The sequence below is a fragment of the Adiantum capillus-veneris genome, chromosome 12, assembly GCF_014529385.1.
Source record: "Adiantum capillus-veneris isolate H3 chromosome 12, ASM1452938v2, whole genome shotgun sequence".
Lineage (NCBI taxonomy): Eukaryota > Viridiplantae > Streptophyta > Polypodiopsida > Polypodiales > Pteridaceae > Adiantum > Adiantum capillus-veneris.
In genome coordinates, this window is record NC_140942.1 from 81,139,499 (window position 1) to 81,156,554 (window position 17,056).

Genomic DNA, 17,056 nt, shown 5'->3' on the forward strand with positions numbered 1-17,056 from the left:
TCTCTCTCTGGGAATTGAGATGTCATTCTTTTGGGAGACGTCAATACCAGGATGGGCCAGTCTCAGACAGCTTTCTACGATACCTCACAGGAAATGATGAGAGAATTGGATGTTAGTGATATGGGATTGGCCAGGTGTTTGTAGGATGAATAGCACAATGGATATGGGGGATATTTGACAGATTTGGGGATTGCACATGGACTGGCCATCTTGAATGGCCTCCAGAGATTTCCAGCGTCGGGTGGGTTCACTTGTTTTCCTCATAGACATGGGGCCAGCACAATGGATGATGTTTTGGCTCATCTCAGTTTCATACCCTCTGTTCAGGACTTTGCAGTCGGGCCCAGGCCTATTGGGGTAGTAGTAGATCATGCTCTCCTCACGTTTACCGTCTCATTTTAGTTTAGCACAACTCGACTGGCACAGACACATACCTGATACACTTTTACTCCAGGGACTGATTTTGTCTACATAGATGGTATCTACGAACACTTATGCACAGAGGATCTAAGGATAGACCTTTAGGGGAGCTCACTTATATATTGACAGAGACAAGAGGATGCAGCTCAGCAAAGGCATATCCACACACTGAGCCTGGGCAACGATGACGTTCTGGGAGCACACCCCAAAATAGCTGGTATGATGATGAGTGCAGAGAGACCAGACTTTAGAGGGAGGTACTTCTAGGAGTCATTACTCACAGGCAGTTACGGATTGCTTCTCGACGTTTGGTACGATGGAAGAAGATGGCGTTTCTAGCTCGGCTAGAGTAGGATTTATATATGTTGTTTTTGAGCCAAGATTCAGGCAAGGCATGTTGACTCTTCCATGAGCACTTCCCCCCACCGATCATCACTTCGACGGAGGTATGGGGTTAGTATGCATCATCTCCCTACACAGTCTCGGGGCAGCCACCTCTTCCAGATCCACCAAAGCCATGCCCACACACATATGCTTTCTTTACCTCCGAGATGCTAAAGAAAGCCATTGACAGGATGAAGACTAGGAGAGCATATGATCACGATGGCCTGGTAGCAGAGCATTTTATACATGCCAGAAATTTGCTTGCAGAGCTTCTAGCAGTGATGTTCAACCGTGCCATGTGCAAGGGCCTACCTGATACTTGGAGCTTGTCCACAATCGTATCTATCTTCAAGTCAGGACCCTATGAAGCCTGGGAATTACGCACTATCATGATTGGACACACATTGGCACAGCTGTACGCATCCATCCTTGAACAGCAGTTGAGTAGATGGGCAGAGAGAGAGGGTGTACGGTAGCAGGATAGGCGCGTTTCAGGAGAGGTTTCTCTATTTGATCATATTCTGACACTCAGAGCCATTATTGAGGAGGGGAGATCACGTGGGAGAAGGCTCTATTGTTGCTTTGTGGACTTCCGCAAAGCCTTAGATATAGTGCCCAGGGCTAGATTGATGCACGGACTGCAAGAGATAGGGGTACCCAAAGAGTTGATTTGGGGGCTCATGGCTCTATACAAGTTAGTAGTGTGGCTTGTACGCACTTGAGAGGGGATTTTTGATTTGGTTCACTACAGTATTGGGGTGAAACAGGGTTGTCCGCTATCTCCTACACTATTTGGCATGTATGTGGATGAGGTTGCTGACTACATTGAGAGGGATAGTGATAGAGGAGCACAGTTGGTAGGGACATGGATCCATCTAATTTTATATGCTGATGATATTGTGTTGATTTCCGACCCCCCGGAGGGGATGCAACGTCATTTAGATGCTTTGTACACATTTGCCCACGATAGTGGATTATCTATTAACCTAGGGAAAACCAAGGTACTGGTGTTTAACACCACACCACAGTGGGTCAGGAGGTCAGCACCTACTTTTACATATGGCCAGGAGACGGTGGAGTTTACAGATGCATACACCTATCTTGGGGTAGTCTTCAGTGGACCAGCATTTTCATTAAGGAGAGCAGCAAAGACTAGATTGATGAGAGCTTATACAGCCTTGGGAGGTTCGGAGGTTGCTGACTACATTGAGAGGGATGGTGATAGAGAAGCACAGTTGGCAGGGACATGGATCCCTCTAATGTTATATGCTGATGATATTGTGTTGATTTCTGACCCCCCGGAGGGGATGCAACGTCATTTAGATGCTTTGTACACATTTGCCCACGATAGTGGATTACCTAGTAACCGAGGGAAAACCAAGGTTATGGTGTTTAACACCACACCACAGTGGGTCAGGAGGTCAGCACCTACTTTCACATATGGCCAGGAGACGGTGGAGTTTACAGATGCATACACCTATCTTGGGGTAGTCTTCAATGGACCAGTGTTTTTATTGAGGAGAGCAGCAAAGACTAGATTGATGAGAGCTTATGCAGCCTTGGGAGATTCTGAGAAGATGTGTTCGCAGGTTCAGTTTCAAGAACCTCGAACAAAGCTGTGGCCTTTTGACACTCTAGTGGCTTCGGCTATGCTCTATGGGTTTCAGATTTGGGGGCCCTTAATGAACCACTAGGGCTGATGTGGTAGCACTTATGGATGGAGATGTATGGAGAGGCCTCTAGTCTCTATGATCTCTCGGATGATTCGGGCTAAGGCCTCAGTGCCACATGAGATTATTCGAGCTGAGCTAGCTGCGCCCCCTCTCGTAGTTGAGGCCCTTACTATCAATTTCCTTCATGCATAATTTATGGGACCTTCCCAGAGACAATATATGCTCGGCTAGCCCTTGAGTCATCCCGACAGCTAGCGCAGAGGCCACTAGACTTATACATCAGGATTTGATTCAACTAGATACCAGAAGCACATGGATACAGCCGGTACAAGAGTTGGGCACGAATATGGATTTCTATAGAGAGCATCTCCTCCAACTAGAAGAGGATGGATACATGATTTATCCTATGGGATACGATGCGCTATTGGTCAGATGGCGCACATCATCGCATCAGCTAGAGATTGAGACTGGCAGATTTAGGAGAGTACCAGCAGAAGCCAGGATATACTAGTTGTGTCATATAGAGCCAGCATTTGTCGTTGTCCGGTATACTATGAGATACGAGTCCGCTTTCACTGTCTATTCAGAGAGGGCTTTGGACTGTTGGCTAGAGTTGTGAGATATCACGATCAGAGATGCCTCGGGTTGTTTTTGCTAGAGCTGCGCAAACACAGGGAAATACTCTTGAGGAGACTAGGTAGTGGGAGACATTCACAGAGGGAGATCAATGACTTCTTCAGAGCAAGGACTCGGTAGCCAGATGAGCATGCTTCACAGCAGACTTCAGAGCCCACTTCTACCAGAGGAATATTATTGGACAAAGTTACAGAGCTCGGGAAAGCTAGATGCCCACGTCTACGGGAGCAACCATGACATGGACGGAGGCTCCACCAAAGAATCAGAACTATTCTAGCACGACATGGGAGACGCCCAGTACGACTATTTACAGAGGCGGACATTGACGAAGCTTTTCAATGACCGATGCAATACTTTCTCAGACAACATCCGACACCGGGCATCCTTGGGCATGGATGATGATGATGATGATTTTTAGTCTGACGATTTTAGTCTTTCACTATACTTCATTTTATTTTTGTACCCAGACATTGGATTAGATCCACAACGATACTCGGGAGAGATAGAGAGAGACAGATTATAGATTTCTTTTTACTAAATATGGGACAGCCAGAGGAGCAGTCATCATTGCAGAGCTCGGCCCACACTCATTCGGCCACTACTGGCACTCTCATCTACCGAGCATTGGAGCTACGGAGATCCAAACGGCCACGATTGAGGAGGGGCTACACAACATCGATGGAGACTTTAGCAGAGGATTCGAGCCATACTCTCTCGATATCCAGAGTGCAGATGAGGATGGATCCTAGTAGTAGTATCTAGTTCTTTTGTATCCAGACATGGTATTAGATTCACCATTTTGTAACAGATTGGTCTCATAGGTCATTTTAGCCTTTTGAAGACGTTAATATAACATTTCATATCTCTCTCTCTCTCTCTCTCTCTCTCTCCAGCTGGCATTGCAGGGAGATAGATCATGTTGGTATCCAGAGATGGCATCTTGGTTTCAGTTACATGGCTTTCGTATCGATCGGCTACCCCCATTTCAGTACTCTCTGGATGCACCCTCCATCTCCCTCACTAGGGCAGAGATTATCAGCTCATCAAACAGGACTTGGTTCAACTGGATAGGAAGAGGACATGGATACAACCTACACATGAGCTAGGTACGAGGATCACGGAGGATGGTTTTGTGATTAGACCAGGATACATGGACACTCATCTATCACACGGGATACGATGTGCTATTGGTCAGATATGCACATCCTCACATCAGCTATAGAGATCGAGACAGGCAGATTTAGAGGAGTACCCGCTGAGTCCAGGATTTTTCAGGTGTGCCAGATAGAGCCAGAGACAAAGCTACATTACATATGTCACTGCCCAATATACTATGAGATATGAGGCCGCTTTCACTATCTATTTAGAGAGGGTTTTGGGCCACTTTCTGATTCATGAGATACCAGGATCAGAGATGCCTCGGATTATACTTATTGGAGATTCGCAAACACAGAGAGGATCTCTTGAAGAGGGGCACAATGAGAGAGATCCAGCAACAACGGAAGATTACAGATTTCTTTCAGTCACAGACAGAGGAGTCCGAGTAGCCCCAACAGCATAACAACACCAGAGGCACCAGAGGCATATTGCTTGATTGGGCGATAGAGTTTGGGCGGTCCCGTCGCCGACGGATGAGGGGGCCCTCTCGACATCGACGCAGACTGCGACGGAGGATCCATACCATACTTGCGTGACATAGGAGCCGTCCCGACAAAGTGCCTACCTTGGAGGACATTGAATCTCTATAGCCTTTTGGATACTGATGTATATGTATATGATGCCTCGACTGTCAGAGAGCTCCATTGTATCAGCTCACCCTTTGTATTCCCCTTATATCAGCTGTCACCCCACCCCTACCCACTATTTCCTTTTCAGTTCTTTGTACTTTTTGTACCCAGACCTGGTATTAGATTCACCACATGTAACCTTTTGGTCTCATAAGTCATTTTGGCCTTTTGAAGACGTTAATATTACATTTCAATTCATTTCATCTCTCTCTCTCTCTCTCTCTCTCTCTCTCGTCTTTGCGACAGCTGGCATTGCAGGGAGATAGATCATGTTGGTATGCAGAGATGGCATCTTGGTTTTAGTTACATGGCTTTAGTATGGATCAGCTACCCCCATTTCAGTACTCTTTGGATGTGCCCTCCATCTCCCTCACTAGGGAAGAGATTACCAGGCTCATCAGACAGGACTTGATTCAGTTGGATACGAAGAGGACATGGATACAACATACACATGAGTTGGGTACGAAGATGGCTTTCTATAGAGAGCATCTTCTCCAGCTTACAAAGGATGGTTTTGTAATGAGACCAAGATACATGGATACTCAACTATCCCACGGGATACGATGTGCTATTGGTTAGATCCTCAGATCAGTTAGAGATCGAGACATGCAGATTTAGAGGAGTACTCGTTGAGTCCAGGATTTGTCAAGTGTGCCACATAGGGCCCAAGACAGAGCTACATTACATATGTCACTGCCCAGTATACTCTGAGATACGAGGCCGCTTTCATTGTCTATTCAGAGAGGGTTTTGGACCACTTTCTAGAGTCATGAGATACCAGGATCAGAGATGCCTCGGATTATACTTATTGGAGGTTCGCAGACATAGAGAGGACCTCTTGAAGAGGGGCACAATGAGAGAGATCCAGCGACAACGGCAGATTACAGATTTCTTTCAGTCACAGACAAAAAGTTGGAGCAGCCCCCACAATAGAGTAGCACCAAAGGCACCAGAGGCATACTGCTTGATCGGGTGATAGAGTTGGGGAGGTCCCGTCGCCCACGAATGAGGGGGCCCTCTCGACGTAGACTGCGACAGAGGATCCATACCATATTGGCGCAACATAGGAGCCGTCCTTTTGGATACTGATGTATATGTACATATGTATATGATGCCTCTTGAAACGAACAAGGAGAGAGGATCTCCCGGCTACACAGACCGCCTACAGATACACGTCGGACAAACCACCCAGCCACCATCCGGCAGTTCCCCCGTGCTTGGGCAGCGTCCGAGGACGTAGGCGTGCACCTGTAAGACCGAGCGTCCCATACCACGCGGCCTCACCTCCTCGAGGTGACCTCGCACACTCCTAGCCTCGCGGGCTAACCACTGGCACTCTGCGAGGGGGGTCGATAACTGCAAATTAGGCCTTGGCCTCCCTTTTATAATAATGGCCAGCCACACTAGCCGTGTTCACACTACGTCCGCCCGAACACTAGACGCCCATCCCGACGGCATCTGGGCTAGATCCCCTCTCCTGTGAGCGGGAAATAACATACTTTCCCCCTTAAGAACCATTGATGTCCTCATCAATGAAGTGGGGATATTGAGCCTTCAAAGCTCTAGCAGGTTCCCAAGTAGCAAACCTTTCAGATTGACCCTTCCATTTAATTAAGTACTCGTGATAAGCCTTTTGATGCGAATGACGGGTACGATGATCTAAAATTGCCTCTAGTTCTCAAGGAATATACTCAGTTTGCATATCTTGCCATATATTTTCCTCGATGGGCACGACGACGTCGGCTTCGCCCAATTTTACCTTAAGGCGGCTGACATGAAACACTGGATGTACACTAACATCCGAAGGAAGAGCCAATTTGTAAGCAACTTGGCCAATTTTCTTTGTGATCAAGAATGGACCACAATATCTAGTTGAAAGCTTATAATGCTTTCCTTTTCGCATAGTCTTGGAATCCTTGGGTATCTTCAGATAGACCCATTGTCTCACATCTAGAGTCCTTGGAGATCTCTTTTGATTAGCATAAGTAGTGACTCGGTCACGAGCCGTTCTTATACTATCCTTAGCCAATTCGAGCATTTCTTGCATGTCATACAGGAAATCACGAGCTTGGCGTTCCTTGACTTCCTCTAAGCCAATAGCAATTGGGGATTTAGGCTCAAATCCATACATCAGCATGAATGGGCTCAATCCAGTAGCAGAATGCTTGCTACTATTGTAGGCAAACTCTAACTGTGCAAGATACCTTTCCCAATCAGATTGCCTCTGAGAGACATAGGCTCTCAACATATCCTCTAACGTCTAATTGATCCTCTCAGTTTGTCCGTCGGACTGAGGATGGTTAGAAGACGACATACTCAACTTCGTATGAAGGTGAGCAAAGACATCTCGTCAAAATCGGCCAGTGAACTTAGTATCTCGATCACTGACGATATCTTCTGGGAGACCATACAGCTTATAAAGCTAATCGACAAATAAAAGTGTCAACTCATGGTTTTTTACTGTCAACTTTGTTGGTATAAACTTCGCCATTTTTGTGAGTCTATCGACCAGAACCCAAATAGTGTCATTGCCCCAACTAGTATTTGGCAAACCAACAATAAAGTCCATGGAAATACTCTACCACTTGGCATCTGGGATTTCCAATGGATGTAACATGCCAACTTTCCTAAGGCGCTCTGCCTTATTGACCTGACACTGAGCGTATCTTTTCACATAGCTCTCTATGTAAGAGCGCATTCTTGGCCAATAGAAATATCGATTGACCAAAGCCAAAGTTCTCTGGATGCCTGGGTGCCCAGCGCTAGGAACATCGTGGCATTCGCACAAAATCCTTTGTCGAATCTCATCGATTTTCGGCACGCAGACTTTACCATTTCTAAACAATAGTCCACCTCTAATGGAATATCGTCGCTGTCTCGTCTCTCCAGCACGACTCACGTGGGTCTCCGGACCACCCAAGTCTGTATGCGAGTCATGTCCCGCTTCGACCGCGTTCCATATCTTGCCAAAATGGCCATCGGAACGACATAGCCCTCGGAGAGAGAGATAGAACCACTAGCATCCGTTTCAACCACGAACGGTTTGCTAGGATCCACAATGTGCAATATTGGCGCAGTAGTCACCAAGTGCTTTAGTGTCCGAAAGCTCTCGTCGAGACGCTCATTCCAGACAATAGGGGGATTACCTTTACGATGAGGACCCGAAGTCTTTGGCCCTTTCACCCCTCCTTTAAAGTTGCGTAAGCGGAGCAGCAACTTTAGAGTAATCCTTGATAAACGGGCGAAAGAATCCAGTAAAGCCTAAAAGGAACTTTACTTGGCGTACATTCTTCAGAATGGGCCAATTTCGCACTTTATCCAACTTTTTAGGGTCAACGCGAATTCCATCGCAAGTAATGATATGACCCAAGTACAGAAACTCTTTCCTAAAGAATTCACACTTAGAAGCCTTAGCATAAAGCTTCTCAGTCCTCAGTACTTCAAGAACAGTGCATATATGCGCTAGGTGCTCAGGCAAACTTCGGTTGTAGATCAAGATGTCATCAAGAAATACAACAACGAAATTGCCTAGAAACGGTCTCAGCAGATCATTCATCATTTGCTGAAACGTAGCTGGAGCATTGGTCAAACCAAAAGGCAAGACTAAGAACTCATAGTGACCATAACGCGTATGGAAGCATGTCTTATGAATATCTTCCAGTTTGATCCGTATCTGATGATAGCCTGATCGCAGGTCTATCTTCGTAAAATACAACGCTCCATGGAGCCTATCTATCAGATCGTCCATGCGTAGGACCGGATACTTGTTCTTGACAATGAGTTTATTCAACCCCTTGTAATAAACGCAGAAGCGCATAGTGTTATCCTTCTTTCGAGAAAGTAACACTGGCGCTCCTTACGGGGACTTACTTGGCCGAACAAAACCCCTGTCAAGATAATCTTTCAGCTGTCGTTGAATCTCGTCGTCCTCGGTTTTACTAAACCGATAGGGCTGCTTTGAGAAGGGCTGACTACCAGCCACCAACTCAATGCCATGATCTACTCCTCTCGAAGGTGGCAAGCCAAGAGGTAGATCATAAGGAAAAACATCCTTGCAATCAATCATGATTTCTCGGATAAGGTTGGATTCGTCGAAATTCCCAAGTTCAACAGAAGAACATGAAATATTTTTGCGAAATTTAGTGACAGAAGTACCAAGCACTACTGAATCAAACCAAGCAGATGGTACACATTGATAAAAGTCAACCTCAGAAGACTTTATTTCTTTATACATTTCCAAAGCAGTAACAACTGGTATTGCAAAACCATTATTTACAGACTTCTGATTACAAAGCGACACAGATACATGAGGCATGTTCTGCTTGACAAAAACAAGAGAGTGATGTACATAGTCTATATACAATGAATTTTGTTTATCATAAAACCATGGAATCCCTAAAATAGCATCTGCTCTGTCCAAGCGCATGATGTGGAAATCCAGGTTCTCTTTGTAATCAGCTAGCTCGAGCGACAAGTCTGGAACCATCTGATTCCATACATCCGTATCCACGCCACAAGCCATCTTCATGTGATACTCATGGTCATTGTCCCGCGTCCGCAGGCTCAGTTTATGCACCAATTTTGCATCCACAAAATTGTGTGAGCTTCCATTATCAAGGAGTACGGTCACATCGTGACCATTGATCTTCCCGGGAAAACGGAGAAGATCGTGCTTACCAAACACTTTGGTGCTAAAAGTACAATTAGTGCATGAATTGTGCGCTAAATAATGGATTTCAACTTGAACAACATCAGAGTTATCTGAGATCTCGTGAATTTGAACCGAAGGACGGCCTTGCGGTTTCTTCGTCTTCTTCTTGGGGCAATCTTTGATTTGGTGACCCGTCTGGCCACATCCGAAGCAAGCCCCCTTCTTCACTGCATCAACAACTGAAGCATTTTTTACTTTCTTCTTCTCCTGAGAAGATCGTGGCGGTGATTTGGACTTATGCTGGAATCGGGGTCGCTTCCTCGAAGCACCCTCACCGGATTGATGGTCTGCGTTCATTTCTTCTCATAATTCGCTCCATTTATTAAATGGAACGTCCTAGCCTTTGCCACTGCATCCTCGACGTCTGTCGGGGCTTTGTCTTTGATTAAGGCCCAACGGTAATCCTCATGTACTCCCAGCAAGTACATGTGCACCGCGTGCGTAGAATCCACCTTGCAGAAGGTGAGCGCCTCTTTGAAAGCTGTCGTATACTTATCAAAAGACAGAGTTTTCATCTAAAGACTCTGTAGTTTGGCATAAGTTTTCAAAGGGTCCATATTAGCGAAATCCCTTTTGAATTTCACACAAAAATCAGCCCACGTCGTAGGCTTCTTTGTCATGTCCCGCCACCAGGTAAGCGCCTTACTGCGCAGATAAAGAGGAATCGTCTGAATCCTCCGTTCATCATGCTCCCCATGGAGATCAAAATACGTGGGTCATTGATGTAGCCAATTATTTACGGCGAGTTTCGTACACTCCTTCTCTTCCCTTGAGAAATTTGTAGTTTTGTACGGAATCGTGGCAGTCCGACCACCCTGTGAACGCCCAAAAGCAGCAATCTGCATCCGCAATTGCTAGAGATGGGTTTCGCCCTCTGAAATACGCGCAGTCGTTGACTGAGCCATATTGTCGAGAATAGAGAGTCGGGAACTGAGCCCTTGCACGACCCCTTCGAGAGAGGCCAAGCGAATGTTCGTCTGAACGTTCGCGTTTTCTAGAGCGGTAACACGCTTGTCGAAACTCTGGAAAGTACTTGTAATCCATGTGTAGAGAGCATGCGTGAATGGAATTTGGATATTACCTGGCGCGTTGTCATGCTGCACATCTGAGCTAGAGGAATCCATGGCTAAGTGCGTGAAAAACTGGAAATTTCACGCGAAACTGGACCTTTTTTGCACTTTCCGTTCGCGAAAAGCTGATGTTTGAGGAGCTCCACGTGTCGGTGTGAGCGTCTGAAGGCGAGCAGGTGATGGCGGAAGCGCGGGAGCCCGAGCAGGTGAGAGAGAGGAGCAGAAGAACCAAAATTGAGTTCTGTGTAAAACTTATGCTAGTTTTTGTAAGTGAGTTTTAATAAACTCAGCTTTCATACCTTCTTTAAAAGAATTCGAAGTGTCCAGCCCCCCTTTTCTTTTAAATAACCTTGGTCATTTAAATAAAATGCCACTTAGGAGAGTGAAATAAACAAGGCAGTGTGGAAATTTAGCGCAAGGCTTAAAAGCTGCCAGCGTAAGAGGGAAACGGCGCTCGTAGAGAGAGGAGATCACGACGCGTGCCCAGAAGGAGGTAGGAATCAAGGCTTGTGTCCTCTGGCACTCTGCCAGTAGGGGTCGATAATTGCAAATGAGGCCTTGGCCTCCCTTTTATAATAATGGCCGGCTACACTGGCCGTGTTCACACTACGTCCGCTCGGACACTGGACGCTCATCCCGACGACATCTAGGCTAGATCCCCTCTCCTGTGAGCGGGACATAACACCTCTGCTGTCAAAGAACTCCATTGTATCAGCTCAACCCTCCCCCCCCCCCCCCCCCCCCCCCCCCCCCCCTTGTATCCTCTTCGTATCAGCTTTCTCCCCACCCCTACCCACTATTTTCTTTTCAGTTCTTTGTACTTTTTGTACCCAGACCTGGTATTAGATTCACCACATGTAATCTCTTGGTCTCATAGGTCGTTCTGGCCTTTTGAAGACATTAATATTACATTTCATTTCTCTCTCTCTCTCTCTCTCTCTCTCTCTCTCTCTCTCTCTCTCTCTCTCTCTCTCTCTCATGCCGGGATATGGATCATATGATCATGATGATGTCACCTCTTTTGGTCTCATAGGTTTTTTAGGCCCTTTGCGGACGTTAATATATATTTCGTTTCATTTCTCTCTCTTTTAGGTAATCTTCGGAAACATTCCTAGACTTTATCAAGTGAATTGTCACATTTTTTTCAGGTAGTTTTTGCTGGGTTTTCAGCTGAGGCTTTGGCTGGACGCATACTAGACTGCCATCCAAAAGTGGTCATAACATGTTCGGCATTCAAACGTGGAAATAAGCTAATAGACCTCAAGACAATTGTGGATGCCTCATTGCAGCTATGTCTAGATCGTGAAAACTTCTCCATAGGTAATGTTTAGCTTATTGTGTAGTTGCTTGTCATTTCAAGTTCAAAAGAATTTTTGCAACTACTTGCATCTCTAGTTCACTGTGATTGCGGAGTTCTAAAGAGAACAAAGGATAACTAATCTCACAGCTGGAATTTCATGCATGCTTTAAACCATTATGTGGAATGGCGGGTGAATATGATGATTTATGATGCTTGCAGACACATGCCTTGTTTATCATAACCATCGAGCTTCTTTGCGTGAGGACACTTCTTGGAAAGGCGGGCGTGATCTATGGTGGCAGGTGATCCAAGTTTATATGTTTGGGCTTGTAGTTCTGCATTGATGTCCGATGAACTCCTGACCTTGTAAGTAATAAGCTTTCCTTGAGGATTTGCTTTCAGGATGTCATACCAGGTATGGCTAAGGAAGCTCCTCTTGAATGGATGGAAGCTGAGGATCCTCTTTTCATGCTCTATACAAGTGGATCAACAGGAAAACCAAAGGCAATATGAAGTTCCTTTCTCTATATATATTTGTCTGTTCTAGTGACTGTTTTGTTCACTTGAAGGGGCAGCAAGGAACTGTTTTCAAGGAAACCCAAGTGTTGGAGAAAACTAGTCAATAAAAGCACCTCAAGGCCACATATATTAAGCGTAAATTCCATGCTATGGAAGGTGCTACTTATAATTTCAGAAAAAAACATCAAGGGCAGATATTGAGGTCAACTTCAATAGGAAATACGATTACAATGAGACTGTGCAAATGAATGTGCATACTAGAAGATAATTTGGCTCTTAAAGGATTTTTCTTGGCTCTTTCCTTGAGCAGATCTCGTAGCCTTATCAACAAATTTAACATATAAGGAATGTTTTCTCATGCATAATCTCTCTCTTAGAACTGATGTTGAGCACCGAGTCAGCACTGAAGCTTTGCAACTGCTTTGTATGGAAGAGCTGAAGTAGGAGTGTAATCGGCTGGCACCACGTGCCAATGGGAGAATCATGTAAACTGACTTTAAAACAACAGGAAAATAACTGAGAACACTTCACACTTCTAAAGATGAGTTGACACATAAGAGCTAATGTTGAGAACACTCTCTTAGAACTACTGGTGAGCGCCAAGTCAGCACTGAAGTAGGAGTGTAATCGGCTGGCACCACGTGCCAATGGGAGAATCATGTAAACAGATTGTAAAACAACAGGAAAATAACTAAGAACACTTCACACTTCTAAAGATGATTTGACACATAAGAGGGTGGATTCCCCTTCAGAAAGTGCTGGCGGCCCCTCAACTAGGCACCCTGGCAATATTGTTAATGACTTGTCGTCATTACAAGTGTTTTGTGTGAGCTCACTCACATGATCTGAGTATTAACGGGACCCTGACCTAGCTTTTATAGGCACTTAGCTGTAAAAGCAACTTAAATAAATGTACTTTCGACAATTGTGCCCAAAAGCACTCTGTTATTTGCATTAACTGCCCAAAAGCAAGGCATGGCCAAAATTCCCACGTAAACAGCCATGTCAGCATCTATACGGATGCCACATGATAAGTCCGTATTGTCTCCCAACATTCACATTGCGATTCCCACGGTGATTCTCACCTTTCACAAGCTTGCCCCTGTTGGCTCTAAGACACTCCTCCAATTAGGTGTGTAGGGTGGGCAACCGCCATATCATTTTGTGTCCCCCCCTCAAACAAAAAAAAAAAAAGATCAATGTCCTTTATTACCTCTGCAGAACTGGAAAAGTACCAAAGTCAAGAGATACCGACTCCATCTTGCAGACATGCCAGTGACCATCTCCACAAGAAAGTACACTCACAAAGCTTGCACTGGCACGTGTCCTAATTCGCACTCGAGTTCAAACAACATGTATCAACATCCTTATCCCCTCCCCACGGGACCTCATATGTTTTTTTTGATTCGCACTAGACCTATCTAGCCATCACATTCAAGGCTACACTTACCTCTATCGACTAGAGTTACCTATCTAGTCTGTTAGGGTACAGTCCTTGGATTGTGTCCAACGGTACAAAGAACCGTTATAACGAGTCCTAGCCTTGGTCCAACCATTACATTGGGTTGATAAATCAACACCATTTTTCCATCAATTCCAATGGAAGGTCTATTAAAATAAAAATAGTTTAACAAAACAAAGTATCAAAGCAAGTGGAGGAATCTTCAAACATGTGAACTCAAAGAAGGTGATGTTTGGAGAAGATTTTGAGTTCCTAGGAGGATTGATTAATGAAGCAATGCCGCAAGATATGCTGAAGAAGTAACAATCCCCGGCTCAATGAAAAAAGCTGTCCAGAAGGTAGAAACTGAAGACTGCAAAGATAAACAAATCCCATAAAGCGAGTGTAGTGCAACCCATCTTTAAATACTTTGGTTCCAGGGGCCTCCGATTAAACTTGCGGAAATTTTCCTGATTTCTTCAAGGAAATGCTCAAAATCTCGCAGAGGTAGGTGAGGGCTAGGGAAGAGGGTGTAGGCCAGGCCGAGGGAGTAGATATGGGCGAGATAGGAAGGGGGTTGGGGTGGGTAGGGGCGAGGGGGTTGGTCTAGATAGGGGCGAGAGGAAGGGGCTAGATAGGGGCGAGGGGGAGGGGGAGGGGGAGGGGGGGGGTAGGGGCGAGGGCAAGGGAGAGGTGGAGAGGAGCGAGGGGAGAGAGGGTAGGGGCGAGTGGGAGGGAGGAGGTGGGTAGGGGCGAGTGGGGGTAGAGGGAGGTGGGTAGGGGCGAGTGAGGGTGTGAGGGGGTGGGTAAGGGCGAGGGTAGGGGCGAGGAAGAGAGAGGGTAGGGGCGAGGAGGAGAGAGGGTAGGGGCGAGGGGGCCTGGGTGGGGGCAAGGGTAAGGGAGAGGAGAAGAGGGGTGAGGGTAAGGGAGAGGTGGAGAGGGGCAAGTGGGAGGGAGGCGGTGGGTAGGGGCGAGTCGGGGGGTCGGTAGTGGGTAGGGGCGAGTCGTGGGGTCGGGGTAGGGGCGAGTGAGGGTGTGAGGGGGTGGGTAGGGGCGAGGGAGAGAGGAGGTGGGTTGTAGGTAGGGGCGAGGGTAGGGGGTGGGTGCACATGCACTTGCACGGATAGCCTCCCATTCAACTTTGAATTTGTGGTAGTCTGATTCCCGGCAGAAGGTGCTATGTTGATTCCTGGCAGAAGGTGCACATAGCAGTATACCCACTGGTCTTCCCGCTAGTTCTACAAACCAATCTCCTCCAAAATCAGTATTGCTTGATGATGTAACCTTGAATGAGGCTAACCCTATCTTCTGTGACACGGGCCATAGCAATCTGCTCTCCATCTTGTCTAGCAGCGTGGGGTGGGTACAAGAGTCACAGAATTTTCTTCCTTTTACTCGGTCTGGAGATGGCACTGCTAAAGAATGCCCTGTAGGTGAAGAGGTTGTTGTGTCAAGGGTCAGAGAGACATCATGAGCAGGGAACTCATCAAGCTTGAAACCAACATTATTTTGTTGTATCCCGCCTTGAGGAAGCTCGGTGAAGGGGAGTTCACTAGACACAAAGGACAGCTTATTCTTGGTCGGAGAAGCAGACACCAATGGGGCTGATGATGAGGGGGGGGTTGAACTCCTATAGAGGAGATGTGTTTCCGCTACTGTGAATCCTCGTAGGCTCACCCAATCCAAAGGCTTCCACCAAGGGCGCATGGTGAGTAGGTGCTATGACCTCCACCCTTTGAGGTGACTCAAGAGGCTCATTGGGTTAGTTACTGTGGAAACATTGGAAGAGGGTGTACCCTCAGGCAAAGATTGAATAGAGACTCCATAACAAGGCATAGATTTGGTAGCGTCCAACCACTCCAGCAGATCTTCATCTGACCCGTCAGGTGGAGTAGGCAGTTCCATTTCAAGGTTGGTCTCTAGGGACAAAGAGCTATGCCATACGACGGGATTCATGCCTCCTTCTAGGCGAATGGGCTACATTGGGAAGCACATGGCATCGTTTCCCCAATCATGAAGTGCTTTCATGTGTCGTAGCCATGGTCTACCGATGAGCAATGGAAATCTGCCCTCAACCTGGGGAAGACGAACCACAACAAAATCCAAGTTAAAGGTAAAGTCTTGTACCTGAGAGGCACTGTCCACTATGCCCACTGGGTAGATTGTCTGTTGGTCGGCCAATGTAACTGTGAAGGGAGCAGGGCGAGTAGGCTATAGACCTAGAGCTAACATAGCGAACTCGGGCATCAGATTGATGCCAGATCCACCATCCACTATCACTCCTGAGAATGGCCACCCCAAGACAGACATGGTGAGACGAGGGCTCCTATAATCAGTGAGGGGGGCAGCGGGATAGGATATCGTATAGGACTCTGATGGTTGCACTGGGAGGTGCCCGCCACTAGGACCTGCTTCGGGGTAAAGGGATTGAATAATTGCAAGGGTGTCACTTTTGAAACTCGCATCTAGCCGTAGCATGTCATAGAGGGACACTTGTTGGAAGGCGTTCTTCAAGACTGTCTCTGTTGTAAGATTTTCTTGTTCAACCAGTGGTTTCTTTGGTGCCTTGAACTTCTGTTGATCGGAATCTGCTTCCAAGAAGGCTTCATCAGCTTCCAAGAAGGCTTCATCAATATCCGAGAGCAAAGATTTGGATTCTTGCTTGTCACTGGGTGAGGGCTTGTCAACAGCTGAAGGCAGGGTATCCACTATTGTGAGAATGTGTGGGGGAGTTGAACTTGCTGGAATGCTAAGACCAAGAGCGGCTCTCTGGGCCCGAGTGAGGACGCCCGCTGGCTCCTCTACCAACTGCAGCTTATTTTGAGGTGTAACTACGTGGGTAGAAGGGGGTGGCTGAGGAACGGTGCTAACTGCTATCAGATTGAGCTTGGGAAAGGTAAACTCATTCTAGCTTTGACTTGGGTTCGAAGCTGTGGATGCACGAAGTTTAGGGAAATCCTTATTGTAGTGATCCTTCGTTTCAGGGCAATGACGGCAAGGAGGGGACCCTTCTAGCAGGGGGCATTTGCTTTGCTAATGACCATATTCAATGGGTCGATTCAATGGGCGAGTCGAAGGGCGAGGTGGTCCTTGCTCCTGGTGCATGGAGTTGGAG

At 46.6% G+C, this 17,056-nt stretch overlaps 1 protein-coding gene across 1 annotated transcript in view; it reads left to right on the forward strand.

The window, feature by feature from the left end:
* LOC147446023 (acetyl-coenzyme A synthetase, chloroplastic/glyoxysomal-like) overlaps positions 1 to 17,056 on the forward strand; it is a 153,000-nt gene that overhangs the window by 81,238 nt on the left and 54,706 nt on the right. Inside the window, exons 6-8 of the mRNA XM_086525347.1 lie at positions 11,830 to 12,001; positions 12,201 to 12,283; positions 12,384 to 12,485. Of these exons, the coding sequence (XP_086381473.1) occupies positions 11,830 to 12,001; positions 12,201 to 12,283; positions 12,384 to 12,485 (357 nt within the window). The remainder of the gene's footprint in view (positions 1 to 11,829; positions 12,002 to 12,200; positions 12,284 to 12,383; positions 12,486 to 17,056) is intronic.